The sequence below is a fragment of the Lissotriton vulgaris genome, chromosome 2_1 (genome assembly GCF_964263255.1).
Source record: "Lissotriton vulgaris chromosome 2_1, aLisVul1.2, whole genome shotgun sequence".
NCBI classification, from domain to species: Eukaryota; Metazoa; Chordata; class Amphibia; order Caudata; family Salamandridae; genus Lissotriton; species Lissotriton vulgaris.
Genome location: NC_141687.1, coordinates 1,662,648,822 through 1,662,676,696, shown reverse-complemented (window position 1 = coordinate 1,662,676,696; position 27,875 = coordinate 1,662,648,822). Strand labels below are relative to the sequence as shown.

The following is a 27,875-nucleotide window of genomic DNA, read 5'->3' as shown; positions in this document are numbered from 1 at the left end:
GTGAGAGTAACCATAAAGCCTTTGTAAGCGCTCAAACCTGACTGAGGGTGCCTCAAATTAGAGATTCCACCAGTTCACACTGTGCTTCTCTTACCAACGCTCTGCAGGATGGCGACTAACGATCCAGCTGGGACTCCACCACCACAGGCGATGGCTGTCGACTGCATCAGTGCGGCTCCCCAGGACCCAGCTGTTATACCAGCTGCTGTGAAACCAGCTGCAGCCAATGCAGCGGGTGCAGCGACTGCACCAATCCCTGTACAGAAGAAGAGACAGAGACCAATGTTACACGAGCAATCAACGTCACGCCCCTTCACAATGAACTATGCCAAAGCGCCCAAATTCCCCATCATTCCAGCCTTAATACAACTACCTGTCAACCTAGCTCACCTCTGATCTACAGCCCCTCTGGACGTTCATTCCAACAATGATGCCAACCCACTTAGAGGTGCCAATGCACCGCAGTCTTCCTCTACAGAACCTGTGCCGGAAAGGTGGAAGTTACAGTGAATTGATGTTTAGATGCAGAAGGAGCAATTATGCATCACCTCTTTCTCCACTGGTGTAAGTGTTCATTAGCTTTATTCTAAAGATGAAGTTTTGGCACAAAATAGAGGTTGTCCCGCCCTGTGCTCCTTGTCTCAAAGTTCCACCATTTGATTGTTTCTCCTTGTCATCTATGTGCCCCTGGTGCCAGAATCACTACTTTCAAAAAGAGAACATGGCACTTTGTGGACTTCGAGGCTGCCTGGTTCTCTGCTGCTCCTAGGATTTGTTGTCTCATTTCAAGCACTGCAGAAGGTTTTACCAACGAGTCCTTCAGTAGCTGAGTCTTCCTTACATATGGATCCCCTTCAGGCACCTACAATTAGCTCCACTGGTCTCGCACTCTGGTTATCTGACTCCCTAGGCCCTGCACCCGTAGACCTGGCCCGGATCCTGGGAGTAATAGGACCGCCTGTGCCACTCAAAATGTGGGTTACCATAAGAATACTAAAATGCTACATAAACCACCGACCTGTTGCCCCTTGGTGCCTACATTGCCGTGTTGGCCTAGAACGCCTTGACAGAATGTTTCCAGAAAGAGAAGAGGGGTAATGCCTTACCTGCACCCACAGTGATGTAAGCAAGCAAAGCCCAAGACATCCTGCTTTCCTCCTTCTCCTTCGACTCTAAAAATGAAACACAGAAAAAGACTTGCTCATGACTGAAATCTGCACCTTTACCATCACTGTCCGCTCAGGGTCTGATCACAACCGGCCTGCTAAAATCTGGGGAAAATTGCACACACCCGCTAATCTGAGAATAGGCAAGGTTTGCAACTAGGTGAGTGCACAATGCGTGCCCAATTGCATGTTGGCTACCTTGGAATGGGGAATAACATGCTAACAGTGCATGTTATTCCAAATGCCAATGCCTGTGCACTATTTGCTTCTGTGGTTTGCTTTACTTTTCACCAGACGCAAATCGCGGAACCAACTACTTCTGAGTTGTGCCCCCTACTGTAATCCTGTTTTAGAAGCAAATGGAAATTTGCTCCTAAAACGGACTCTACACATTCAGGGCATTAAAGATTAATGACCTTGAACCTTGCTCATTAACTTCAACATATGATTATTGTTTTTTAATTCTTTTTATTAAGCAGTTGTTAAAGTACACAGGTCGAACTTCAATATAAGTTTTTTACGGTTTTGTGGCAAAATCCTCTCGATTCGCATACGACGTACACTTGGATTCTGCTAACTGGGATCTGGTTTTCAGTCTTGTCTCCTCAGGAGGTAATGTTTCTGGCCTGCTTATGACAGTGATGCATAATCTCCAGACCCCACGGACAGTTTTTGCACAGCTCCGAGGGCCAGGGGAACAGATGACACATACACAGGTATACCACTAGTGTGCTATTTATTACCAGGAACCTCTTAATTATTACGCAATTTTTTTCTCTTTTCAGTGCACAAATGGTAAAATATATAGCCTTACAAACCATCTTTTAAGCAGCCTCCTTTGATTCCTCTTCGTGCTTTTCATAGCAAGACTGTAGGCTCGCATTAAAAAAATAGTAATCATATAGCACGTTTCTCATGTTGTATTCTCTGTCACCCTGAGATTTTCTTCAGTCTCATGTAGTCATTGGTTTATCCAGCATTTTGAGACTTGCCATTTCTTACCACATTCAACACTCTACTCCTTGTTACCGCCTCTGTCAAATTTTTTTGTACATATTATTTTATAGTTTACTATCGAATGTTTTTGCCTTTTCTTTTCCCACTATCTCTTGTCTCTTGTCTGCCCCCGTACTCCCCGTCTTTGTTTCTTTCCCCTTCTTATTTCGACATTTGCTACAAAGAAATGTTGCTCCAGGGCAACAACTTTCCTGCCTGTTTCTTCAGAGCATATTTACAACAAGCATTAGAAATGCAATAGGTCTCGCAGCATTAGAGTTAGTGCTTTTAGAATTGTTTATGGGTTTTTTTTGTAAATCTTTAGCATGAGGTTGAGGGTGAGTGAGGGTGAGTGAGGGTGAGGGGTTGAGGGTGAGTGAGGGTGAGGCTGAGGTGTTGAGGGTGAGGGTGAGTGAGGGTGAGTGAGGGGTTGAGGGTGAGGGGTTGAGGGTGAGTGAGGGTGAGGGGTTGAGGGTGGGTGAGGGGTTGAGGGTGAGTGAGGTGAGGGGTTGAGGGTGAGTGAGGGTGAGGGTGAGTGAGGGTGAGTGAGGGTGAGTGAGGGTGAGTGAGGGTGAGTGAGGGTGAGTGAGGGTGGGTGAGGGTGAGTGAGGGTGGGTGAGGGTGGGTGAGTGTGAGTGAGGGTGAGTGGGGGTGAGTGGGGGTGAGTGTGGGTGAGTGTGGGTGAGGGTGAGGGGTTGAGGGTGAGTGAGGGTGAGGGGTTGAGGGTGAGTGAGGGTGAGTGAGGGTGAGGGGTTGAGGGTGAGTGAGGGTGAGTTAGGGTGAGGGGTTGAGGGTGGGTGAGGGGTTGAGGGTGAGTGAGGGGTTGAGGGTGAGTGAGGTGAGGGGTTGAGGGTGAGTGAGGGTGAGTGAGGGTGAGTGAGGGTGAGGGGTTGAGGGTGGGTGAGGGGTTGAGGGTGAGTGAGGTGAGGGGTTGAGGGTGAGTGAGGGTGAGGGTGAGTGAGGGTGAGTGAGGGTGAGTGAGGGTGAGTGAGGGTGAGTGAGGGTGAGTGAGGGTGGGTGAGGGTGAGTGAGGGTGGGTGAGGGTGGGTGAGGGTGGGTGAGTGTGAGTGAGGGTGAGTGGGGGTGAGTGGGGGTGAGTGTGGGTGAGTGTGGGTGAGGGTGAGGGGTTGAGGGTGAGTGAGGGTGAGGGGTTGAGGGTGAGTGAGGGTGAGTTAGGGTGAGGGGTTGAGGGTGGGTGAGGGTGAGTGAGGGTGAGGGGTTGAGGGTGGGTGAGGGTGAGTGAGGATGAGTGAGAGTGAGGGTGAGTGAGGGTGAGGGGTTGAGGGTGAGTGAGGGTGAGTTAGGGTGAGGGGTTGAGGGTGGGTGAGGGTGAGTGAGGATGAGTGAGAGTGAGGGTGAGTGAGGGTGAGGGTGAGTGAGGGTGAGGGTGAGTGAGGGTGAGGGTGAGTGAGGGTGAGTGTGAGGGTGAGGGTGAGTGAGGGTGAGGGTGAGTGAGGGTGAGGGTGAGTGAGGGTGAGTGGTTGAGGGTGAGTGAGGGTGAGTGAGGGTGAGTGAGGGTGAGGGTGAGGGTGAGTGAGGGTGAGTGTGGGTGAGTGAGGGTGAGGGTGAGTGAGGGTGAGGGTGAGGTGTTGAGGGTGAGTGAGGGTGAGGGGTTGAGGGTGAGTGAGGGTGAGTGGTTGAGGGTGAGTGAGGGTGAGGCTGAGGTGTTGAGGGTGAGGGTGAGTGAGGGTGAGTGAGGGGTTGAGGGTGAGGGGTTGAGGGTGAGTGAGGGTGAGGGGTTGAGGGTGGGTGAGGGGTTGAGGGTGAGTGAGGGTGAGGGGTTGAGGGTGAGTGAGGGTGAGGGTGAGTGAGGGTGAGTGAGGGTGAGGGTGAGTGAGGGTGGGTGAGTGTGAGTGTGAGTGAGGGTGAGTGGGGGTGAGTGTGGGTGAGGGTGAGGGGTTGAGGGTGAGGGGTTGAGGGTGAGTGAGGGTGAGTGAGGGTGAGGGGTTGAGGGTGAGTGAGGGTGAGTGAGGGTGAGTTAGGGTGAGGGGTTGAGGGTGGGTGAGGGTGAGTGAGGGTGAGGGGTTGAGGGTGGGTGAGGGTGAGTGAGGATGAGTGAGAGTGAGGGTGGGTGAGGGTGAGTGAGGGTGAGTGAGGGTGAGGGTGAGGGTGAGTGAGGGTGAGTGAGGGTGAGTGAGGGTGAGTGAGGGTGAGTGAGGGTGAGTGAGGGTGAGTGAGGGTGAGGGTGAGTGCGGGTGAGTGAGGGTGAGGGTGAGTGAGGGTGAGGGTGAGGTGTTGAGGGTGAGTGAGGGTGAGTGAGGGTGAGGGGTTGAGGGTGAGTGAGGGTGAGTGGTTGAGGGTGAGTGAGGGTGAGTGAGGGTATGTATGTATGTATGTATGTATGTTGAGTTTGAGGGTGAGTGAGGGTGAGGTGTTGAGGGTGAGGTGTTGAGGGTGAGTGAGGGTGAGGGGTTGAGGGTGAGTGAGGGTGAGTGAGGGTGAGGGGTTGAGGGTGAGTGAGGGTGAGTTAGGGTGAGGGGTTGAGGGTGGGTGAGGGTGAGTGAGGGTGAGGGGTTGAGGGTAGGTGAGGGTGAGTGAGGATGAGTGAGAGTGAGGGTGAGTGAGGGTGAGGGGTTGAGGGTGAGTGAGGGTGAGTTAGGGTGAGGGGTTGAGGGTGGGTGAGGGTGAGTGAGGATGAGTGAGAGTGAGGGTGAGTGAGGGTGAGGGTGAGTGAGGGTGAGGGTGAGTGAGGGTGAGGGTGAGTGAGGGTGAGTGTGAGGGTGAGGGTGAGTGAGGGTGAGGGTGAGTGAGGGTGAGGGTGAGTGAGGGTGAGTGGTTGAGGGTGAGTGAGGGTGAGTGAGGGTGAGTGAGGGTGAGGGTGAGGGTGAGTGCGGGTGAGTGAGGGTGAGTGAGGGTGAGGGTGAGGTGTTGAGGGTGAGTGAGGGTGAGGGGTTGAGGGTGAGTGAGGGTGAGTGGTTGAGGGTGAGTGAGGGTGAGGCTGAGGTGTTGAGGGTGAGTGAGGGTGAGTGAGGGGTTGAGGGTGAGTGAGGGTGAGGGGTTGAGGGTGGGTGAGGTGTTGAGGGTGAGTGAGGGTGAGGGGTTGAGGGTGAGTGAGGGTGAGGGTGAGTGAGGGTGAGGGTGAGTGAGGGTGAGTGAGGGTGAGTGAGGGTGAGGGTGAGGGTGAGTGAGGGTGGGTGAGTGTGAGTGAGGGTGAGTGGGGGTGAGTGTGGGTGAGGGTGAGGGGTTGAGGGTGAGTGAGGGTGAGGGGTTGAGGGTGAGTGAGGGTGAGTGAGGGTGAGGGGTTGAGGGTGAGTGAGGGTGAGTGAGGGTGAGTTAGGGTGAGGGGTTGAGGGTGGGTGAGGGTGAGTGAGGGTGAGGGGTTGAGGGTGGGTGAGGGTGAGTGAGGATGAGTGAGAGTGAGGGTGGGTGAGGGTGAGTGAGGGTGAGTGAGGGTGAGTGAGGGTGAGGGTGAGTGAGGGTGAGTGAGGGTGAGGGTGAGTGAGGGTGAGTGAGGGTGAGTGAGGGTGAGTGAGGGTGAGTGAGGGTGAGGGTGAGTGCGGGTGAGTGAGGGTGAGGGTGAGTGAGGGTGAGGGTGAGGTGTTGAGGGTGAGTGAGGGTGAGTGAGGGTGAGGGGTTGAGGGTGAGTGAGGGTGAGTGGTTGAGGGTGAGTGAGGGTGAGTGAGGGTATGTATGTATGTATGTATGTATGTTGAGTTTGAGGGTGAGTGAGGGTGAGGTGTTGAGGGTGAGTGAGGGTGAGGGGTTGAGGGTGAGTGAGGGTGAGTGAGGGTGAGTGAGAGTGAGGGTGAGTGAGGGTGAGTGAGGGTGAGGGTGAGTGAGGGTGAGGGTGAGTGAGGGTGAGGGGTTGAGGGTGAGTGAGGGTGAGTGAGGGTGAAGGGTTGAGGGTGAGTGAGGGTGAGGTGTTGAGGGTGAGTGAGGGTGAGGGTGAGGTGTTGAGGGTGAGTGAGGGTGAGTGAGGGTGAGGGTGAGTGAGGGTGAGTGAGGGTGAGGGGTTGAGGGTGAGTGAGGGTGAGGGTGAGGGTGAGTGAGGGTGAGGGGTTGAGGGTGAGGGGCTGATAGTGAGTGAGGGTGAGGCTTACATTGTCTAGTTCTTCGGTTCGGTCCTCGTGTTTTCTCCGCTTTGCCAAACCGTGTGATCTTTGGCGCGGCAGCGAATGCCTCTGTTTCTGTTGTCGTATCTGCTGGTGCTACCACGGTCGGTGCTTAGAATGAGGGCGGACATCTTAATGCCAAAGCTGCTTTAAATGACACGTCGCTGACAGTTTCCACTGGCCCTTCTTTTCTTTTCTGTTATTTTAAATGCACGGTGTTGTGTAGACTAAAGTTGACCTTGTGTCTCCAACGCTGGACACAGTTTTTACAGATGGGCGTTTCTTACAGCGGTAATTTTTTTAACTAAAATGCACATTTCTGCCGAGTGCCCGCAAAGTCCAGATGTCCTTCGTATGCCCTTATAAAAGCTTCACTTTAATCAACTTGTAACTGTCCACGGATAAATAAAAAAATAGAAGAATAAGGAAACATTTACGTTTATAAACACCATATTTGCTGGTTTCTCGCTTTAAAAATATGAAATAATAAAAACAGAAACGCTTTCGAAACAACCCGAGAGGCAGCGCACATAAACCGGCGGTTGACTAAAAAGTAAAATGAAAACAAGCCTTTCACCGTAACACGGCGGGCAGGGGAGGGGGCGGAGAGGGGAGAGGTGCGACACGGCAGGCAGGCAGGGGAGGAGAGTAGGAGGAGGAGGGGGGAGGAGAGTAGGGGAGGCACGGCCTAGCGGCAGGCAGGCAGGGGAGGAGAGGAGGAGGGGGGAGGAGAGTAGGGGAGGCACGGCCTAGCGGCCGTGCAATCAAGTAGTGAGGGGGCGGAGCTGGGGGAGGCTGTGAGAGAGAGTAGGCAAGGCTAGCGGCAGGCAGGCAGGGGAGGAGAGGAGGAGGGGGGAGGAGAGTAGGGGAGGCACGGCCTAGCGGCCGTGCAATCAAGTAGTGAGGGGGCGGAGCTGGGGGAGGCTGTGAGAGAGAGTAGGCAAGGCAGGCGGCTGGGGCATGTGCACGCGCATTTAAGCTCAATGCGCATTGAGCTTAAATTTCTCGTGCACTGCAAGGAATCGCCACGATTCCTTGCAGTGTGGATAAAGAGCGGATAAGTGCCAATACTCTCGCCTTGCTCGATGCGCATGCGCATCGACAGGCGAGACCTAAAAAGGGGTGGTGAGGGACAGAGTCTCTGAATTAAGCAGAAAGCTCTCACCCAGTCAAAAGATCAGGGCTAGATCCAACACCGTTTTTTTGCTCACTGCACCATCCCAGTTTCAGTACCTGGCTGTATGCAAATTAGTCTGTTCCTGTCCCAGTGCATGATGGGAACAGGACAAACCAAACTACAGAAGCCAATTCTTACACTGGGAAGGAAACAAGCTCCCGGGGACCGGTTTCTGGCATTACAGCCGTCTTCGGCCCGGTTTGCTTGAATCCTGATGGTGCAATGAGCAAGGGTCTCACATCTGAGAATACCCTTCCACGCTTAGGGTGGACAAAAATATTTACAAAAAGGGGTGGTGAGGGACAGAGTCTCTGAATTAAGCAGAAAGCTCTCACCCAGTCAAAAGATCAGGGCTAGATCCAACACCGTTTTTTTGCTCACTGCACCATCCCAGTTTCAGTACCTGGCTGTATGCAAATTAGTCTGTTCCTGTCCCAGTGCATGATGGGAACAGGACAAACCAAACTACAGAAGCCAATTCTTACACTGGGAAGGAAACAAGCTCCCGGGGACCGGTTTCTGGCATTACAGCCGTCTTCGGCCCGGTTTGCTTGAATCCTGATGGTGCAATGAGCAAGGGTCTCACATCTGAGAATACCCTTCCACGCTTAGGGTGGACAAAAATATTTACAAAAAGGGGTGGTGAGGGACAGAGTCTCTGAATTAAGCAGAAAGCTCTCACCCAGTCAAAAGATTAGGGCTAGATCCAACACCGTTTTTTGCTCACTGCACCATCCCAGTTTCAGTACCTGACTGTATGCAAATTAGTCTGTTCCTGTCCCAGTGCATGATGGGAACAGGACAAACCAAACTACAGAAGCCAATTCTTACACTGGGAAGGAAACAAGCTCCCGGGGACCGGTTTCTGGCATTACAGCCGTCTTCGGCCCGGTTTGCTTGAATCCTGATGGTGCAATGAGCAAGGGTCTCACATCTGAGAATACCCTTCCACGCTTAGGGTGGACAAAAATATTTACAAAAAGGGGTGGTGAGGGACAGAGTCTCTGAATTAAGCAGAAAGCTCTCACCCAGTCAAAAGATCACACCGTTTTTTTGCTCACTGCACCATCCCAGTTTCAGTACCTGGCTGTATGCAAATTAGTCTGTTCCTGTCCCAGTGCATGATGAGATAAATAACGGTGATGGATCAAGCCCTGATCTTTGGACTGGGTAAGAGTGGTCTGCTTAATTCAGACACTCTGTTCATCACCACCCCCTTTTCTGAATCGTTTTTGGCCACTATAGGTGTGGCAGGGTATACTCAGACATGAGTCCCTTTCTCACTGCTCCATCAGGATTCAAGCAAGCCGGGCCGAAGACGGCTGAAATGCCAGAAACCGGTCCCCGGTAGCTTGTCTCCTTTCTGGTGAAGAATTGGCTTGGTAGTTTAGTCTGCCCTGTTCCCATGATGCACTGGGCCAGGGACAGACTAATTTGCATATAGCCAGGTTCTGAGCTGGGATGGGGCAGTGAGATAAATAACGGTGATGGATCAAGCCCTGATCTTTGGACTGGGTAAGAGTGGTCTGCTTAATTCAGACACTCTGTTCATCACCACCCCCTTTTCTGAATCGTTTTTGGCCACTATAGGTGTGGCAGGGTATACTCAGACATGAGTCCCTTTCTCACTGCTCCATCAGGATTCAAGCAAGCCGGGCCGAAGACGGCTGAAATGCCAGAAACCGGTCCCCGGTAGCTTGTCTCCTTTCTGGTGAAGAATTGGCTTGGTAGTTTAGTCTGCCCTGTTCCCATGATGCACTGGGCCAGGGACAGACTAATTTGCATATAGCCAGGTTCTGAGCTGGGATGGGGCAGTGGGATAAATAACGGTGATGGATCAAGCCCTGATCTTTGGACTGGGTAAGAGTGGTCTGCTTAATTCAGACACTCTGTTCATCACCACCCCCTTTTCTGAATCGTTTTTGGCCACTATAGGTGTGGCAGGGTATACTCAGACATGAGTCCCTTTCTCACTGCTCCATCAGGATTCAAGCAAGCCGGGCCGAAGACGGCTGAAATGCCAGAAACCGGTCCCCGGTAGCTTGTCTCCTTTCTGGTGAAGAATTGGCTTGGTAGTTTAGTCTGCCCTGTTCCCATGATGCACTGGGCCAGGGACAGACTAATTTGCATATAGCCAGGTTCTGAGCTGGGATGGGGCAGTGAGATAAATAACGGTGATGGATCAAGCCCTGATCTTTGGACTGGGTAAGAGTGGTCTGCTTAATTCAGACACTCTGTTCATCACCACCCCCTTTTCTGAATCGTTTTTGGCCACTATAGGTGTGGCAGGGTATACTCAGACATGAGTCCCTTTCTCACTGCTCCATCAGGATTCAAGCAAGCCGGGCCGAAGACGGCTGAAATGCCAGAAACCGGTCCCCGGTAGCTTGTCTCCTTTCTGGTGAAGAATTGGCTTGGTAGTTTAGTCTGCCCTGTTCCCATGATGCACTGGGCCAGGGACAGACTAATTTGCATATAGCCAGGTTCTGAGCTGGGATGGGGCAGTGAGATAAATAACGGTGATGGATCAAGCCCTGATCTTTGGACTGGGTAAGAGTGGTCTGCTTAATTCAGACACTCTGTTCATCACCACCCCCTTTTCTGAATTGTTTCTTCAGAGCAGCAGGTCAAACCCGTAACTTTTTTAGAATCATATTTCAAAATTTGTGCTGTAAAAATTCATTTTGGATCATTTACCAAAAAAGGACATTCTCGTGGTAATCTTCAGGCCCTAACTGGAGGCGCTCAAGCTCGTTGCCCGCATGGACTAACATGGTAAAATCTGGGGTTCCAATTCTTTACCGGGCTATCTTTAGCTGTCGAGTCTTGAGAATAAATTAAAACAGCATGGATGCCGACTTTTTTTTGCTGGTGCACTCTTATAACACGTAATCGCGGTTATACTTCAGTTAAGTTAAATGGAGTATAAGACATGTCATATATTATTTTATAGTTTACTATCGAATGTTTTTGCCTTTTCTTTTCCCACTATCTCTTGTCTGCCCACGTCTTCGTTTCTTTCCCCTTCTTATTCTTTCCCTCATTTTAGCATTTAGCACTTGCCCATGCTTCGTGTTCCTTGTTTTGTGAAGAGCTGTCTCCCTGCAGCTTGCAGACATACTGCCTGTTGCGCGCTCCCTGCCCGTCCTACTCCCATTCCCTTTGCCTCGGCATCAGTCTTCAAAGCAACCAGCTCACAAGCCCCTCACCTGCCCCCCCCCCATCTGACTTCAAAGGAATGCGCTACCCCGCCCCAGCCACAGCAAACAGAGTCTCAACCTTACTTTCCCATTTGGTGTACTCTAACACTGTTCTCATGATGATGTACCATGATGTTTCCGGTGTTGTGATGTGGTGGCGTGTGCACCAAACAGTATTGGTTGCTGCAATGCCCGTTTGTATATTGCTCCCACTCGCTTTTCTGTGAACCATCCCTTTTACGATCTATTATAGTGCATCCCTACTCTATTGCGTCCCAAGCTGCTCCCCCGCCCCCCTCCGAGAGCTTCAAATGCACAATTGTTGTGTTTTCACTCGCTCCCTTTATCCTCCCACGCCACATAATTGCACTGCACTCAATGCAACATACACTCCAGATACCACTCAGTGCCACATAATTACACACCACACAATTACACTCTACTGAATACAACATACACTACACACAATACCACTCAGTGCCACATAATTATATGCTACATAATTACACTGCACTCAATGCAACATACGCTCCAAACAATACCACTCAGTGCCACATAATTACACGCCACATAATTACACTGCACTCAATGCAACATACACTCCAAATACCACTCAGTGCCACATATTTACATGCCACATAATTACACTGCACTCATCGCAACATACACTCCAAATACCACTCAGTGCCACACAATTACACACCACATAATTACACTAAACTCAATGCAACATACACTCCAAATCCCACTCAGTGCCACATAATTACATGCCACATAATTACACAGCTCTCAATGCAACATACATTCAAATACTACTCAGTGCCACATAATTACACTGCACTCAATGCAACATACACTCCAAATACCACTCAGTGCCACGTAATGACACACCACATAATAAAACTCTACTGAATGCAACACACACTCCACACAATACCACTCAGTGCCACATAATTATATGCTACATAATTACAATGCACTCAATGCAACATACACTCCAAACAATACCACTCAGTGCCACATAATTACACGCCACACAATTACACTCTACTGAATACAACATACACTACACACAATACCACTCAGTGCCACATAATTATATGCTATATAATTACACTGCACTCAATGCAACATACACTCCAAACAATACCACTCAGTGCCATATAATTACACGTCACACAATTACACTCTACTGAATACAACATACACTACACACAATACAACTCAGTGCCACATAATTATATGCTACATATTTACCCTATGCTCAACGCAACATACACTCCAATACCACTCAGTGCCACATAATTACACGCCACATAATTACACTGCACTCAACGTAACATACACTCCAAATACCACTCAGTGCCACACAATTACACACCACATAATTACACTACACTCAATGCAACATACACTGCAAATCCCACTCAGTGCCACATAATTACACGCCACATAATTACACAGCTCTCAATGCAACACACTCCAAATACCACTCAGTGCCACATAGTTATATGCAACATAATTACACTGCACTGAATGCTACATGCACTCCAAATACCACTCAGTGCCACATAATTACACACCACATAATTACACTCTACTGAATGCAACACATACTCCACACAATACCTCTCAGTGCCACATAATTATATGCTGCATAATTACACTGCACTCAATGCAACATACACTCCAAACAATACCACTCAGTGCCACATAATTACACGCCACACAATTACACTCTACTGAATACAACATACACTGCACACAATACTACTCAGTGCCACATAAATATATGCTACATAATTACACTGCACTCAACGCAAAATACACTCCAAATACCACTCAGTGTCACATAATTACACGCCACATAATTACACTGCACTCAATGCAACATGCACTCCAAAAAGCACTGTCACATAATTACACGCCACATAATTACACTGCACTCAATGCAACATGCACTCCAAATACCACTCAGTGCCACATAATTACACTGCACTCAATGCAACATACACTCCAAATACCACTCAGTGCCACATAATTACACGCAACATATTTACACTGCTCTCAATGCAACATACACTCCAAATACCACTCAGTGCCACATAATTACACTGCACTCAACGGAACATACACTCCAAATATTACTCAGTGCCACATAAATATATGCTACATATTTACACTGCGCTCAACGGAACATGCACTCCAAATATCACTCAGTGCCACATAATTACACGCCATATAATTACACTGCACTCAACGGAACATACACTCCAAATACCACTCAGTGCCACATAATTACACACAACATAATTACACTATCTATCGCCCTCACTCTATCTATCTATCTATCTATCTATCTATCTATCTATCTATCTATCTATCTATCTATCTATCTATCTATGTATCGCCGCACTCTATCTATCTATCGCCCCTCACTCTATCTATCTATCTATCTATCTATCTATCTATCTATCTATCTATCTATCTATCTATCTATCTATCTATCTATCACCCACACTCCATCTATCTATCGCCCTCACTCTATCTATCTATCGCCCTCACTCTATCTATCGCCCTCCCTCTAGCTATCTATCGCCCTCCCTCTAGCTATCTATCGCACTCCCTTTATCTTTCGCCCTCCCTCTAGCTATCTATCGCCCTCCCTCTATCGCACTCACTCTATCTATCGCATCACCACAGCATCACTCAGCACCACCACCGCATCACTCAGGGGCACCACAATATCACTATGCGCTACCACAGCATCACTGAACGCTACAACATCATTCGGCGTCACCACAGCATCAATCTGTGCAACCATTCAACAACAACTGGTTCAAATATGTTCTCCCACGGTTTCAAGCTTTATTACAAAAGTCACAAAAAAAAGATGTTAATATTTCACTTCTGTTCTTGAATTTTCGTCACAATAAAATACACTGAACATAATCTTTACAAAAGTTATTTGCAAAAGTTTAAGCTATTGCCATTATAAATTACAATAACTTTTATTTAAGTATCAATTATTAAAAGAAAATAAAAACACTTGTTATTTGTAATATTAATACATCTAAGTCAAGTAAATACAACACATATTGCATTAAAAATGCTATAGGTGTCACATTTACGAACGTTATAACTATTGGCATTGTAAATGACAAAGCTATTAAATTTGCTATTTTCAAAACCAACACATAAATAAAAAAGGTGTCATTTACAATACCAATAGCTCAAACTTTCCTGATGCGAGACATTTTGCATTGCAAATGCTTATTCCTCATTAGGGTTCTGAGTACACAGTATTACTATTTGACCATGTTTGCCCCCTATTGACAATACTGAGATAAAGCCGACTTGGCAAATTCATGATTTCAAATAAGATAACATGTATGATGCCATATTTTACTCAAAGATGAGCCATCATGCTTCACATCATGTTTGAATAATCTATTATCTGATCTTGGCTCCAAATGCAACAAGCATTTGCAATGCAATAACTTGCGCCTTTGGGACCTTATAAGTGTTCAGCCATGCAACAGTTGATGTTGTTGCACCAAGGATATTGTGCTGGATAACTAAACACTTATAAGGTCCCAAAGGCGATACCTATTGGCTATGCCAATGCTTGTTCCTTTAAGGTGTCTGCATTATATTGTATAATAATGCAGTTACCTGTAGAAGAAAGACCAACAATATAGTTACGGAATATTGTCTTCTTTTTTGCCACGTGTCTGACAGGATTGCAGGTACTCGTGAAATAAACCTGCCTGTATCGCATACTGTCCTCATTTGAAGGGTGCTAACTCCCTCACTCATTCTCACCCTCCAGGCGAGCAAAACGCCTCCCTAGACTTCAAACATCTGCTTTGAAGGCAGTAAGAACCGCTGTGTGACGCAGCCTGGCTCGAGGCAGGTCACTCAGCAGGGAAGAAGCGTCGTCGTTGGCGCCAGGAGAGAGTGCTGAAGGAGGGTGTCTGGCGGCAGGGGAGGGAGGCACGACTTACCTGGCTGGCAGAGGGACGGTGTAGATCCGGTCGCAGCGGGCTGAGCACTGGGTGCTGCGCGAGGGAGGATGTCTTTTTATATGTGGCTCCTCCCCGTCAGTACTTTCGTTTCTCTCGAAGAGCAATAGGTTTCGTTTCTCCGCTGCTCACTGTAGACTTTCCCCCCAAACATTCTGTATTGCTGACGCGTAAGGTGCTAATGCTCGTCATAGACAAGTTTATCACGATTGGTTTTTATTACGTTTATTGTCCTGGTGTGGGTACGTGCCCTTCTTCTTTTTATTGTGCGTGTGTGTGGGGACAGGGGTAGCTCTCGGCTGGCGCTTGTTTGCAGTTAGTCCGAGCTGTCTCTTCACATTTCTGTTCCAACTAAGGCAAAGTGCAAGGTCAACACTATTAACAGTAGTGCAGGCCGTGCAGTGGCGCCAGGGCCAAGGCTACGATGGGGGGAGGGTTTGGGTGGATGGGGGGCGCGGGGATGGGGGTTGTAGGGAGGATCCCCTGTTTAGGTCTCGGCTATTCCGCAGGAATGGAATAGGACGAGTCTATAGCAGTGAAACCAAGAGTTTCACCATGAGCCCAAAAAAGAGTTTTTTCACGAGTGCATGTGCTCTCGTGCACGAGCTTGCCCGAGCCTTCTGCCTGCCTCCTGCCTTGAAGGCAATCTGCTTCTCCGCCCCCTGCTGTTCCCTCCCACTCGCTCCCACATCAAAGGCTGCTCACTCAATTTCTCCTCCCCCTCCCCAGCCAGCTTCCCCCAGGCCGTGTTCCCTCTCCTGCTACCCCATCCTCACTCATCCCTCGCACCCCCTCCTCCTTCAGACCCCCACCATTTGCCCTATCTTGACATCTACCCTGATTAATGGGCCTATACCTACATACTTAGCTCATACATTAAGCGAGAGCTATTAAAAAGATAAGTACTGACTGGCTACGAGTGTTAATAGTTCTTCAATCTTGAAGAGTCCAACATTTACATCTATGATAGTTCTATGGAATTTTGTATTTTATTTTTATGGTCTTCGCTACTCCCATCAGTACCAATAATGTCTACATTGCAGGCCTTTGTCCTTCCTTCAAACAGGATTCCTGCTCTCCAAATTCCCCTCCTTTCCTCTGCGCCCTCCAGCGTCGCACCGCGGTGATAGTCGGGAAATCCCCTCCTCGGTCTCTCCCAAGATATGGCCCTACTGCAAAAGCACAACGTTTCACAAAATGCGTGCATGTTTTATTCAATAGCTTGCAAGCAGGCTTCGTCTCAAATTTAAACTACATGGGAGGCATGCCGCCATAATTTCAGCTATGTGTAGAATTGAAATAAAAACTCCATGCATTGCCAAGGCACCGCGGTTTCTGGGCTAAACTGGTAAAACAAGACTTTCTCTAGCGTGCACTTCGCTCCACCTACCCACCCCCCACCCCCCCCTTTTCCAAACCCGCTCCACAGCTGTGTATTCCATGATTTAATTATGATGGTATGCAGTTCTGTCAGGTTTTTCGGTATCCAGATTCACAAAAGCAACACAGAAAAGCCAAATTCCATAGCTGCCGACTGTGCAATTAAAACCGAACGTTTTCCAATTTCCAAGAATGTTGATGCCTGGCAACGCTTCAGCGCCTGGGCGAACTCCGCCCACGGCACCCCCGTCTCACTGCCACAGCTAAATGCGATTTACAAAAAGGGGGTGGTGATGAACAGAGTGTCTGAGTTAAATAGACCACTCTTACCCAGTCCAAAGATCAGGGCTTGATCCATCACCGTTATTTATCTCACTGCCCCGTCCCAGCTCAGAACCTGGCTATATGCAAATCAGTCTGTCCCTGGCCCAGTGCATCATGGGAACAGGGCAGACTAAACTACCAAGCCAATTCTTCACCAGAAAGGAGACAAGCTACCGGGGACCGGTTTCTGGCATTTCAGCCTTCTTCGGCCCGGCTTGCTTGAATCCTGATGGAGCAGCGAGAAAGGGACTCATGTCTGAGTATACCCTGCCACACCTATAGTGGCCAAAAACGATTTACAAAAAGGGGGTGGTGATGAACAGAGTGTCTGAGTTAAACAGACCACTCTTACCCAGTCCAAAGATCAGGGCTTGATCCATCACCGTTATTTATCTCACTGCCCCATCCCAGCTCAGAACCTGGCTATATGCAAATCAGTCTGTCCCTGGCCCAGTGCATCATGGGAACAGGGCAGACTAAACTACCAAGCCAATTCTTCACCAGAAAGGAGACAAGCTACCGGGGACCGGTTTCTGGCATTTCAGCCTTCTTCGGCCCGGCTTGCTTGAATCCTGATGGAGCAGTGAGAAAGGGACTCATGTCTGAGTAAACCCTGCCACACCTATAGTGGCCAAAAACGATTTACAAAAAGGGGGTGGTGATGAACAGAGTGTCTGAGTTAAACAGACCACTCTTACCCAGTCCAAAGATCAGGGCTTGATCCATCACCGTTATTTATCTCACTGCCCCATCCCAGCTCAGAACCTGGCTATATGCAAATCAGTCGATCCCTGGCCCAGTGCATCATGGGAACAGGGCAGACTAAACTACCAAGCCAATTCTTCACCAGAAAGGAGACAAGCTACCGGGGACCGGTTTCTGGCATTTCAGCCTTCTTCGGCCCGGCTTGCTTGAATCCTGATGGAGCAGTGAGAAAGGGACTCATGTCTGAGTATACCCTGCCACACCTATAGTGGCCAAAAACGATTTACAAAAAGGGGGTGGTGATGAACAGAGTGTCTGAGTTAAACAGACCACTCTTACCCAGTCCAAAGATCAGGGCTTGATCCATCACCGTTATTTATCTCACTGCCCCATCCCAGCTCAGAACCTGGCTATATGCAAATCAGTCTGTCCCTGGCCCAGTGCATCATGGGAACAGGGCAGACTAAACTACCAAGCCAATTCTTCACCAGAAAGGAGACAAGCTACCGGGGACCGGTTTCTGGCATTTCAGCCTTCTTCGGCCCGGCTTGCTTGAATCCTGATGGAGCAGTGAGAAAGGGACTCATGTCTGAGTATACCCTGCCACACCTATAGTGGCCAAAAACGATTTACAAAAAGGGGGTGGTGATGAACAGAGTGTCTGAGTTAAACAGACCACTCTTACCCAGTCCAAAGATCAGGGCTTGATCCATCACCGTTATTTATCTCACTGCCCCATCCCAGCTCAGAACCTGGCTATATGCAAATCAGTCTGTCCCTGGCCCAGTGCATCATGGGAACAGGGCAGACTAAACTACCAAGCCAATTCTTCACCAGAAAGGAGACAAGCTACCGGGGACCGGTTTCTGGCATTTCAGCCTTCTTCGGCCCGGCTTGCTTGAATCCTGATGGAGCAGTGAGAAAGGGACTCATGTCTGAGAATACCCTTCCACGCTTAGGGTGGACAAAAATATTTACAACAAGGGGTGGTGAAGGCTGAAATGCCAGAAACCGGTCCCCGGTAGCTTGTCTCCTTTCTGGTGAAGAATTGGCTTAGTAGTTTAGTCTGCCCTGTTCCCATGATGCACTGGGCCAGGGACAGACTGATTTGCATATAGCCAGGTTCTGAGCTGGGATTGGGCAGTGAGATAAATAGGCACCCACCACCAGCTGTCAGTTCACGCTTTCACCAGGCATACACACCACCGGCCGTCAGTGCACACTTTCACCAGGCATAGACACCATCAGTCGTCAGTGCATGCTTCCACCAGGCAGAGTTTGACAAGAAGAAAAAAAAATTCAGGAAGTGACCTGTGACCTGGGCGCCCCTAAAGGGCGGCCAATGGTCACCATGGCTTGGTTTGAACCCCCTAATCAGGGGGTTCACCTGAGGCCACTATGGAGGGGTCAAGGGGATTTAAGTTGCCGCCTCTCCCAGCAAAGACATAACTTCTTCGAGGAGCTGGGAGAGCGGCGCAACAACAACGACAATTGAAGGACAATTGAAGCGGACAACCGAAGCAGAAGAAAGGCGAGGCCCTGTCGGTGAACTCCAGGTCGCGGAATCGAAGAGGATCCAACAGCCATGCAGTGCGCCAAACTTATCCTCATCTCCTCGAGTCAGCGGCGCCAAAGGGTCGCATCCACGACATCGCCGCAGCCAGGCAAGGGCCGAAGCAGTCAGCGTGGGGAAGAATCGCAGTAGGCGTCGTGGGAGCTCGCTCGGCAACACCAGCCAAGCCCTCACAGAGAAGGCAACCTGTCCTTTCCCCCGTCTCCCCCCCTTGGACATAGCGCGCATTGGGCCGCTACGAGGAAGGGAGAGCTCTGCGAGCGGCGGAATCAGGTGGGCCTTAGAGCAGTTGCCAGCACGCCCCCCGCTCTCCGGCTGCATCGGAAGGCGCGGTGTTCCCTCCCCGCCTCGGCGACCTCACGGACTAAAAAAGGAACAAGCATTGGCATAGCCAATAGGTCTCCCCTTTGGGACCTTATAAGTGTTCAGCCATGCAACAGTTGATGTTGTTGCACCAAGGATATTGTGCTGGATAACTAAACACTTATAAGATCCCAAAAGCGAGACCTATTGGCTATGGCAATGCTTGTTTCCATTGCTGCTCAGTTATAAAGGGAAAAAACAATGAGAAATTCAACAAATTGGAGATGCGCTTGACTTAGAGAACCTCTTTAACCTACACCAGAGTACTCCGACAGAGAACATGCCAATAGTAAAATTCGGTAAGATTTCACTTGCCAAATTGTGTGAGAGTCTGCTTTATTCTGCTCACATTATCTGCGTAAGGCTGGGAATAATGGAACAACATTGATTCGTTCTTTAATATGGGAGATGATTTCCACAAATGATCATGGAAATTTGCTTTGGTGCTAACAAAGTAACTCTGCTGCAATGAGCTTGATGGACTTTGGACTCAAGAATATGTTCTCAACTAATTTCGTAAAGATTGTAAAACATGGTATAGAAGCACAGTGTTTTAAGTGTGATCAGTGCTTGAAATGGAAATATAGACGAGGATACGCACTATACCAGAGTACCTCTTTACTAAATAAATTTGTCAGTACCCTCCCATTGAAAGCTTTGGAACGCTGCTGAAGAGTATAGGTAATCGAATTGCAGGTACTTAGTGCTAGACAGTACCTGCCCACTTAAAGCACTGAGTGGGACTATAATTCTTCCCGGAGAACTAGTTTTGGGTTTATTCTTGTCCACTCATATAACCTACCTAACCCCTGAAGAAGTTGCCCTGAGCTTTCCCAAATGTAATGACTATGAACACTACCATTTTCACTACTCCACCTGTCATTTTTGCGGGGTGGTTTAACCCTTTCGCTGCTGATGACGAGCTCAGCTCGTCATCACCCACGGGTGGCGTGTGCTGATGACGAGCTGAGCTCGTCATGTAAACAGCAAAATGATCATTTGCAGCACAGCGCAAAAATGACCACAGCAGCGATGCGGTTAAGACTCGTTAGATGACTTTCTGGAATTTGTCTAAGACTAATTACTACGAGGTCCATGTTTTTAAAGTCACATTATAATATGTTCTTCATATGTATGGTTGAGTTCTCATGCCTTTTACGTCGCCAAGGATATTCCAGTCGGGAGTGTACATTTGTTTGCAAAATGTACTGATGTATTGTTTCCAATTTGCACCATAGGGGTGGTGGTGGTGACAAATGAAGGAATTTTAGGATGCACACGTAAGGGCACACTACTATGAAAAGATGCATTTGTGTTGCGTAATAGGGCATATTTTGTGTTCACCTTTTGTAAATAGCACTATGGATTTTCAATTATTTTAATAATAATATGTTCAATACTGCAGACCGGAAACATGTTTTCCAGATTGCATTTGGAAAATATAGACATTATGCACTCTGAGTGTCTCTATTTGCTGCCAGTCAAGATGAACTAAGCCCAAAAGCTATGCATATCAGCAACACTTGGGAGTTTAAAAGGGCATAGGATTTATAAATGAACCTGAAGTAGCTGCTCATGAGAGTATGGACCTCTACTGCAGGGAAAATAGTTTCAGATGAGAATATTTTTTTTTAATAGAATGTGGCTAGTGAGAACTAAAAAAACACACTTATTAGCAAGTATACAAGCACCAGTTTAATACATGTGGAAATATAAGTGGCTACTTAATTTTTCCAGCGACCTAAAATAAATATACTAAGAGGAGAAAACAAGAATATTGATTAAAACGAACTAAAAATTCAACAAAGTAAGCTGCATAAACCTGTATTTCCTAGTTATGAGCCTTCGGTCATATCGGACAACAGTCGCCTATACTTGGTGGGGAGTTTGCCCTGTCCTCCCACCCTCCGAGTCGTTCTCGGTTATTATCACCGTATAACGCCCACTTGGGATCTAAACGCCCTGGAGGCGTTATTTGGAAACCTATACCGATAACGATAGCGCGCTTTACCCTGCCACACTAATCATTGGTGTCAAGAGGGGGGCATGTAATTGCCGATAGCAAGCTGGGGTTGTGACGGTGAGCGGTGGGGGAGGGGAGCGCGCGTCAAGGGTGAAAAGCAATCGCGGCAGAAGTGCACGTGCGTTCAACAGGGCAGTAGATGTGTTCATACGAATTAGGAAGGTGTGCCATCTCCTGTGTGAGCAGCAGTAGAAACACGGGACTTCGTATAGATACAAATTGTGATTTCGTTGCTACCAGAGTCTCTGGTTTGTGATCGAGCAGCTGAGCAACGAGATTTTATCTCCAGACTGGAACCTGCCCCTCCCCCAGACTGCGCGGCTCCTCTGAAATCTGGGGGTTCCGTGGACAAAGGGTGCCCTCTGGAACAGCCACTGTCAAGGCGCTGACTGCCCAAGCTTCAAGGCGCACTGCGCTAGGGCAGTGCCGGGAAACTGTGCAGGGCAGAGGAGGTAGCCCAAACGCCGCACAGCGTGTGAAAATGTGAAAGGATGTTTGACAGCAAGTTACCCGTTCACGAACGAACACTAATTGTACACACTACACACTGTTTGCAATTCGCTGCCTCGTAAACATCCACTGCACGAAGACACTACGGTTTCCAGCAATTCCAAGGAGCGTGGTACGTGACTGTGGGGAGCACAAGGCGCGCTCTGTGATGAGGGAGGGGGAGGGAGTGAGCGGCTGCGCTCGTAAATAAAACTAGGTCTTTTTTTATGTCGGAAGAGACGGATTGTATCTTAGAAAGCAGAAGTCTTTGAAGAAGAAAGCACTAGGAATAGCAATTTAGGCGGAACCTGAATCAACACCGTGATCCTGTACCACATTTAAGGGCTTGAGGGTTGGTGTGTAGCATGAACCTTGGTTCGAGGAGACGGCATGTTATTTGCCCGATTCAACACTTCCGATTTAGGCAGAGACCCGCTTGTAAGAAAAACAAGCACCGCCTCTCCCCTAACTGCTCCACCGCCGAGGAAACAGGATACTGAATCCCGCCCCTCCAGGACTCCCTGACCTGCCTCATGGTTGCCAAGGCAATATTTCTGAAAATATGGAGTCCTCGAGAGGTGGGATCCAGAGCAGACAAATCTGCTAAACAGGAGCTTTTTCCAATGGCAGGCCTCCATTTCGAGAGGCCTGCCAATGGAAAAAGGGGGCGGGGTTTCACGCAGTACTGAAATTCTCCTGTTCACAATAAGTCTTTGCCTCCAGCAGGGCCATGCCCTGCAATGGAGTCTTCGACCTAAAAAGGAGGGAGCAGAGAGCATACCTTCCCTCCGCAGTCCCGGGACTTCCACACCGATCCTGCGATCAGCTGGCAGCGCCGTTATAGCCCGCAGGGACTCCGCACTCCTGGGCACACCCCCCTCCGACCATGTGGGGAGCGGAGCGCGTAGTAAGAGCGCGCCCACACTACCGGAGCCCACGCATCAGGCGGAGCATTTGCCATAAGGGGATCGGTACGCTCAGAGCCCTGTGAGAGCACACGCATCGAGCGGTGCCACAGCAAACGGCCTGATGCAGGCGCGCTGGGACGTCAGAGGCAGCCACAACAGAGGCTGAACGGCCGGCAAGAGGTGACTGCAGCTACACTAAGGAACCATGGCAGAGGGTCAGCCCGAAGAGGTTGCAGAGCTGCTGAAAAGGATTCGGGAGGTATCTGCCATCCACGGAAACGACTGGCTGCAGCCTCATTTGGACATGGGGAAGGAGAACAGACCGGAGGACCGGGCAGAGGAGGAACCAGGCCTTTCAGCACCCAAGAAGCGCAAAGGCACGCCGCTGAAGAAGGCATCCAAGAAGAACCCCCCCAAGGAAAGAGTGCCAGAAAGCCCCTCCGCTAAGGCTGGACGACGGGGACCAGAGCGAGGCGACTGGCAGCGCAGCGAATGGTGAGCATATCAGTAACATCGTAAAAGAATGCTTAAGGTCACTGGCGCCAGCATTGCTTAATGGCACAGGGCAGGGGGTAGCGGGGCCCAGGTAGCAGCGCGCAGAAGAAACAGCAGGCATGGCGTGGCATATGGTCGACCCAGGGTGGGCTCGCCAGGCAAGGGTGCAGGAGCAGGTGGGTTTGTCAGCACGGGGCGAGCAAATTTCCCCGGTATCCGGTTGGGGGTACGGTCCCACGGACCTAGCATGCCTCATCCCCCTTGCTGTGAAGGAAAGGATATGGCGCAAGGAATTCATAGATATATTTTCACTACTAGAGATACAACTTGAGGGCCTCGACCTCACCACGTGTGACAGGAAAGAAGAGGACAGGAAAGAAAGGCGCGGTGCCAGGAAGGAGCGTAATTTTGAAAATTGGCTGGATGCATTCAGAATTATGGCATGTATTATAGTAGAGAAGTTTCCCCACTGCGCTGCAGATTTATGGTTATACGAGGCCAATATCCGTTTAGCACAGAGGCAGTTCCATGGGGAGGCATGGCTGGAATACGATAAAGATTTTAGACTGAAGATGCAGAGGCATCCTGAGATAGAGTGGAATGAGGAGGACATCTCGGGGTTCATCCACAAAATGCTCGCAGCCAAAGAAGTGAGATCTTGGGCAGGTAGAAACGACCAGTCCTTTCGGAGTTCTTACCAAAAAGGTAGGAGCAGAACTTATCAGAGGCAGACCACGGGGAGATCTTACTCACCAACCAAAGCCAAAGCGATCTGTTGGAGATATGATGCAGTGGATTGCTCATGGGGCTCTTCTTGTAAATTCCAACACGCATGTTCCAGCTGTGGAGGCAGGCACGCCGCGGCGGCATGCAAGGGGGGCAAGCGCGAGTCAAAGGGTGGCAAAAAAGAGAAGAACAGGAAGCATTAGCCACAAGGCAGGTAGAGGGGGTGACCTGGTAGATATTCGAGATTGCCAGCTGGCCAGATCCCCTATTAATACGCAACAGCTGCGCAGATTGGCAAACAAATATCCAAACAGAGTGGACGCCAGGGTGCTGGTGGAAGGATTTGAGGAGGGTTTTGTCATCCCATTCCAGGGTCCATTACCACTAGAGGGAGCGAACAACTTAAAATCAGCGATGCAGCACCCGGAAGTGGTAAGCGCCAAAATAGCGAAGGAAAAGAGCTTGGGCAGAATCGAGGGCCCCCTCCCAAAGGAACTACACAGAGGCATAGTGGTCTCTCCGCTGGGGGATGGTTCCCAAGAAGGAGCAGGGTCAATTTCGATTAATACATCACCTCTCATTTCCTGAAGGATCGCCCGTGAATGACGGAATCGATCCTGAAGCCTGCTCAGTGGGTTATGCATCTGTGGAGGACGCAATTGAGCTAGTTAAAGCGTCAGGAAAGGGATCCCTCATGGCCAAAGCGGACATCGAATCCGGCTTCCGCCTGCTGCCCGTCCACCCCTCCAGTTTCCATTTACTGGGCTTCCAGTGGGAGGGAGACATGTTTATCGATAAGGCCATGCCCATGGGCTGCGCCATACCATGTGCCTATTTTGAGCAATTCGCTACCTTTTTGGAATGGGCTCTTCATGACAGTCACCAGGAAGGCGGCGATTGCATTACCTGGATGATTTCCTGTTCACAGGCCCAGCAGGATCCCCTATGTGCGCTAGTACGCTGGCAGCTTTTGAGGTTCTGGCTAGGACCCTTGGGGTCCCCCTGGCAACAGAAAAAACGACAGGCCCAACCACGAGACTCACTTTCCTGGGCATAGAACTGGACTCCATTGCAGGGACGGCCAGGCTGCCCGCAGACAAAGTGAAGGAATTCAGAGAGAAGGTTGCCAAGTTGCGGGGCCAGAACAAAGCCACCCTCCGTGACATCCAAGGAGTGATAGGAAGGCTGAACTTTGCAGCCAGGGTGATCCCCACCGCCAGGGTATTCTCCAGGCGTCTGACAGGGCTGACAGCAGGCGTCACCCACAGACATCACCACATCCGGTTGAGTGCGGGTGTAAAACAGGACCTGCGGTTGTGGGATGAGTTCCTTCAGGATTTCAACGGAGTTCTGATCTGGAGAGAGGGATGGGTGACGGCCAAACAGATAGCCCTCTTCACGGATGCAGCCGGGAGCCTGGGTTTCGGGGCAATCCTGGGGAAAAGATAGTGTGCGAGCCAGTGGCCAGACAGGTGGCATGCACAGGGGCTCACCAAGAACATCACATTCCTGGAGCTGTTTCCAATAATAGTGGCTCTGACCATCTGGAAAAAGGAAATAAAAAACCTGAAACTCACCCTATGGTCAGATAATAAGGGAGTAGTGCAGGCCATTAACAGAGGTGCAGCGAGATGCCCTGACATGTTGAGGCTAATGCGGCAGTTAATTAAATTACAGCTGGAAGGGAACCTGGAGTTGAAGGCTCGCCACGTGCCAGCGGCAGAGAACACGGCGGCGGATGCACTATCCCGGTCCCAAATGAAGCGGTTCAGAGAGTTGGTCCCTGGGGCAGACAGGGAGATGTGCAAGCTCAGTGGGAGGCTGGAGGAGCTGTGGAATATTTTATCAAGGAGCTAAATCACCGCTCATCATGTGGAAGATTGTGCCAGCGTGTGTTTGTTCAGTCTCAAAGTTCTTTGTCAGGCCTCCTCAGGAGCAGGGCAACCACAACCATGATTAGGGCAGCTGTTGCCAGCCGTTTCCCACATAAGGGTTTGTGGGGCAGGCAGCCTGGTGTGTGTGTGTGGGGGGGGGGGAGATATGCCCACCCCAGGATTCTTGGGCAGGTGGTACAATCCAGATGATTGTAACAGGATTTTGGCCTATGTTAGTAGGCTGGAGTGGAACCACCTTATAAACCCGGGCATTTTTGGCTACCAGCCACTATTTTATGGTGAAGTGACACAGTGGCTTGTAGCAAGTAATTGGAGGTGGCAGTTTTTGCCTATAACATGATAGGCGAGATTTATAGTAAGGCTTGAGAAAAGTCTACCCAACTGTGGACCGCATACAGTTCATGTGAGGCAGGCGCATGCACATCGGCAGCCACATCCCACACCATGCCTCAGCATCAGACTTCAAAGGAAGTCGCTCGCCGGCCCCCCCATCAGACTTCAAAGGAAGCCGCTCCTCCACCCCCCTCAGCGCAATGCCAGAGCTTGATTTTGGAGTGCTCTGGCACACTTGCATGCGATTGTGTTGGACCCGACCTCGTGGCGTGGTCCTCCCTGATCCATGCAGCTCCCCATGACCCTGATCTACCCGACCCTTCCCGCCATGACCCACATCCCCGACACTGGGCTCCTCATCCTCGCCCCCATTTTCCACGCCTTCACTCTACCGCCCTCTCTCTACCACTGTACTGCCCTCCCTCTACCACTCTACCGCCCTCACTCAACCACTCTACCGCCCTCACTCAACCACCCTACCGCCCTCACTCTATCACTCTACCGCCCTCACTCTGCCACTCTACCACCCTCACTCTACCACTCTACGGCCCTCACTCTACCACTCTATCGCCCTCACCTTACCGCCCTCACTCTACCGCCCTCACTCACTCTATCGCCCTCACTCACTCTATCGCCCTCACTCACTCTATCGCCCTCACTCACTCTATCGCCTTCATTCTATCTATCGCCCTCACTCTATCTATCGCCCTCACTCACTCTATCGCCCTCACTCTATCTATCGCCCTCACTCTATCTATCCCTCTCACTCTATCTATTGCCCTCACTCACTCTATCGCCTTCACTCACTCTATCGCCCTCACTCACTCTATCGCCCTCACTCAGTCTATCGCCCTCACTCTATGGCCCTCACTCTATCTATCCCCCTCACTCTATCTATCGTTCTCTCTCTCTATATCGCCCTCACTCACTCTATCGCCCTCACTCACTCTATCTATCGCCCTCCCACACTCTATCTATCTATCGCCCTCCCTCTATCTATCTATCGCCCTCCCTCTATCTATCTATCGCCCTCCCTCTATCTATCTATCGCCCTCACTCTATGGCCCTCCCTCACTCTATCTATCACCCTCCCTCCCTCTATCTATCGTTCTCCCTCCCTATATCTATCGCCCTCCCTCTAACTATCTATCGCCCTCCCTCTATCGACCTCCCTCTATCTATCTATTGCCCTCCCTCTATCTATCTATCTATCGCACTCACTCTATCTATTGCATCACCACAGCATCACTTAGCACCACCACAGCATCACTCAGGGTCACAACAACATCACTATGCGCTACCACAGCATCACTCGTCGCCACTACCACATCACTCAGTGCCACCACAGCACCAATCTGTGCAACCATTCAACAACAACTGGTTCAAATATGTTCTCTTAATGTTTCAAGCTTTATTACAAATGCCACAAAAAGATGTTAATATTTCACTTCTGTTCTTGGATTTTCGGCATAATAAAATACACTGAACATAATCTTCACAAAAGTTATTTACAAAAGTTTAAGCTATTGCCATTATAAATTATAATAACTTTTATTTAAGTATTAATTATTTTAAAAAATGAAAAGCCATTGTTATTTGTAATATCAATACATCTAAGTCACGTAAATACAACACATATTGCGTTACAAATGCTACAGGTGTCAGATTTGCAAAAGTTAAAACTATTGGCATTGTAAATGAAAAAGCTATTAATTTAGCTATTTTCAAAACCAACACATAAATACAAAATGTTTCATTTACAATACCAATAGCTCAAACTTTGCTAATGCAAGACCTATTGCATTGCAAATGCTTGTTGAAGTGGTTTTGGACACAGAATGTTGTCAAAGTCTGAAATGAAGGTTGAATTGACACTACGCCTTCTATATAAGGCATGGCACGAAGATCTTTTAAGTGAGTGTGCAAAGGAAGAAACAGGCAGGGGCCGGATTTGGCTGGCACGCAGGGCATTTGAAAACATGGTGCGAGATGTTTAGTCCTGCTCACTGTTGCCACACACAAAATACCCCAAAGCTGATGAGGAG

The 27,875-nt window shown here is 49.5% G+C and overlaps 1 protein-coding gene across 2 annotated transcripts in view; it reads right to left on the bottom strand.

Moving 5' to 3' along the window:
* The window catches only part of LOC147733034 (interferon alpha-inducible protein 27-like protein 1), a 53,341-nt gene extending 38,628 nt beyond the window's left edge, over window positions 1-14,713 (bottom strand). The window contains exons 1-3 of one of the 2 annotated variants that reach the window (XM_086958903.1): window positions 14,599-14,713; window positions 1,107-1,172; window positions 95-256 (exon numbers count right to left, since the gene is read on the bottom strand). In XM_086958903.1, coding sequence (XP_086815029.1) covers window positions 95-256; window positions 1,107-1,146 — 202 coding nt within the window. In that variant the 5' untranslated portion in view covers window positions 1,147-1,172; window positions 14,599-14,713. Of the gene's footprint in view, window positions 1-94; window positions 257-1,106; window positions 1,173-14,477; window positions 14,552-14,598 lie in introns of those variants that run through there. The other variant, XM_086958902.1, reaches the window with a different exon arrangement.
* Window positions 14,714-27,875: the final 13,162 nt, after the last annotated feature.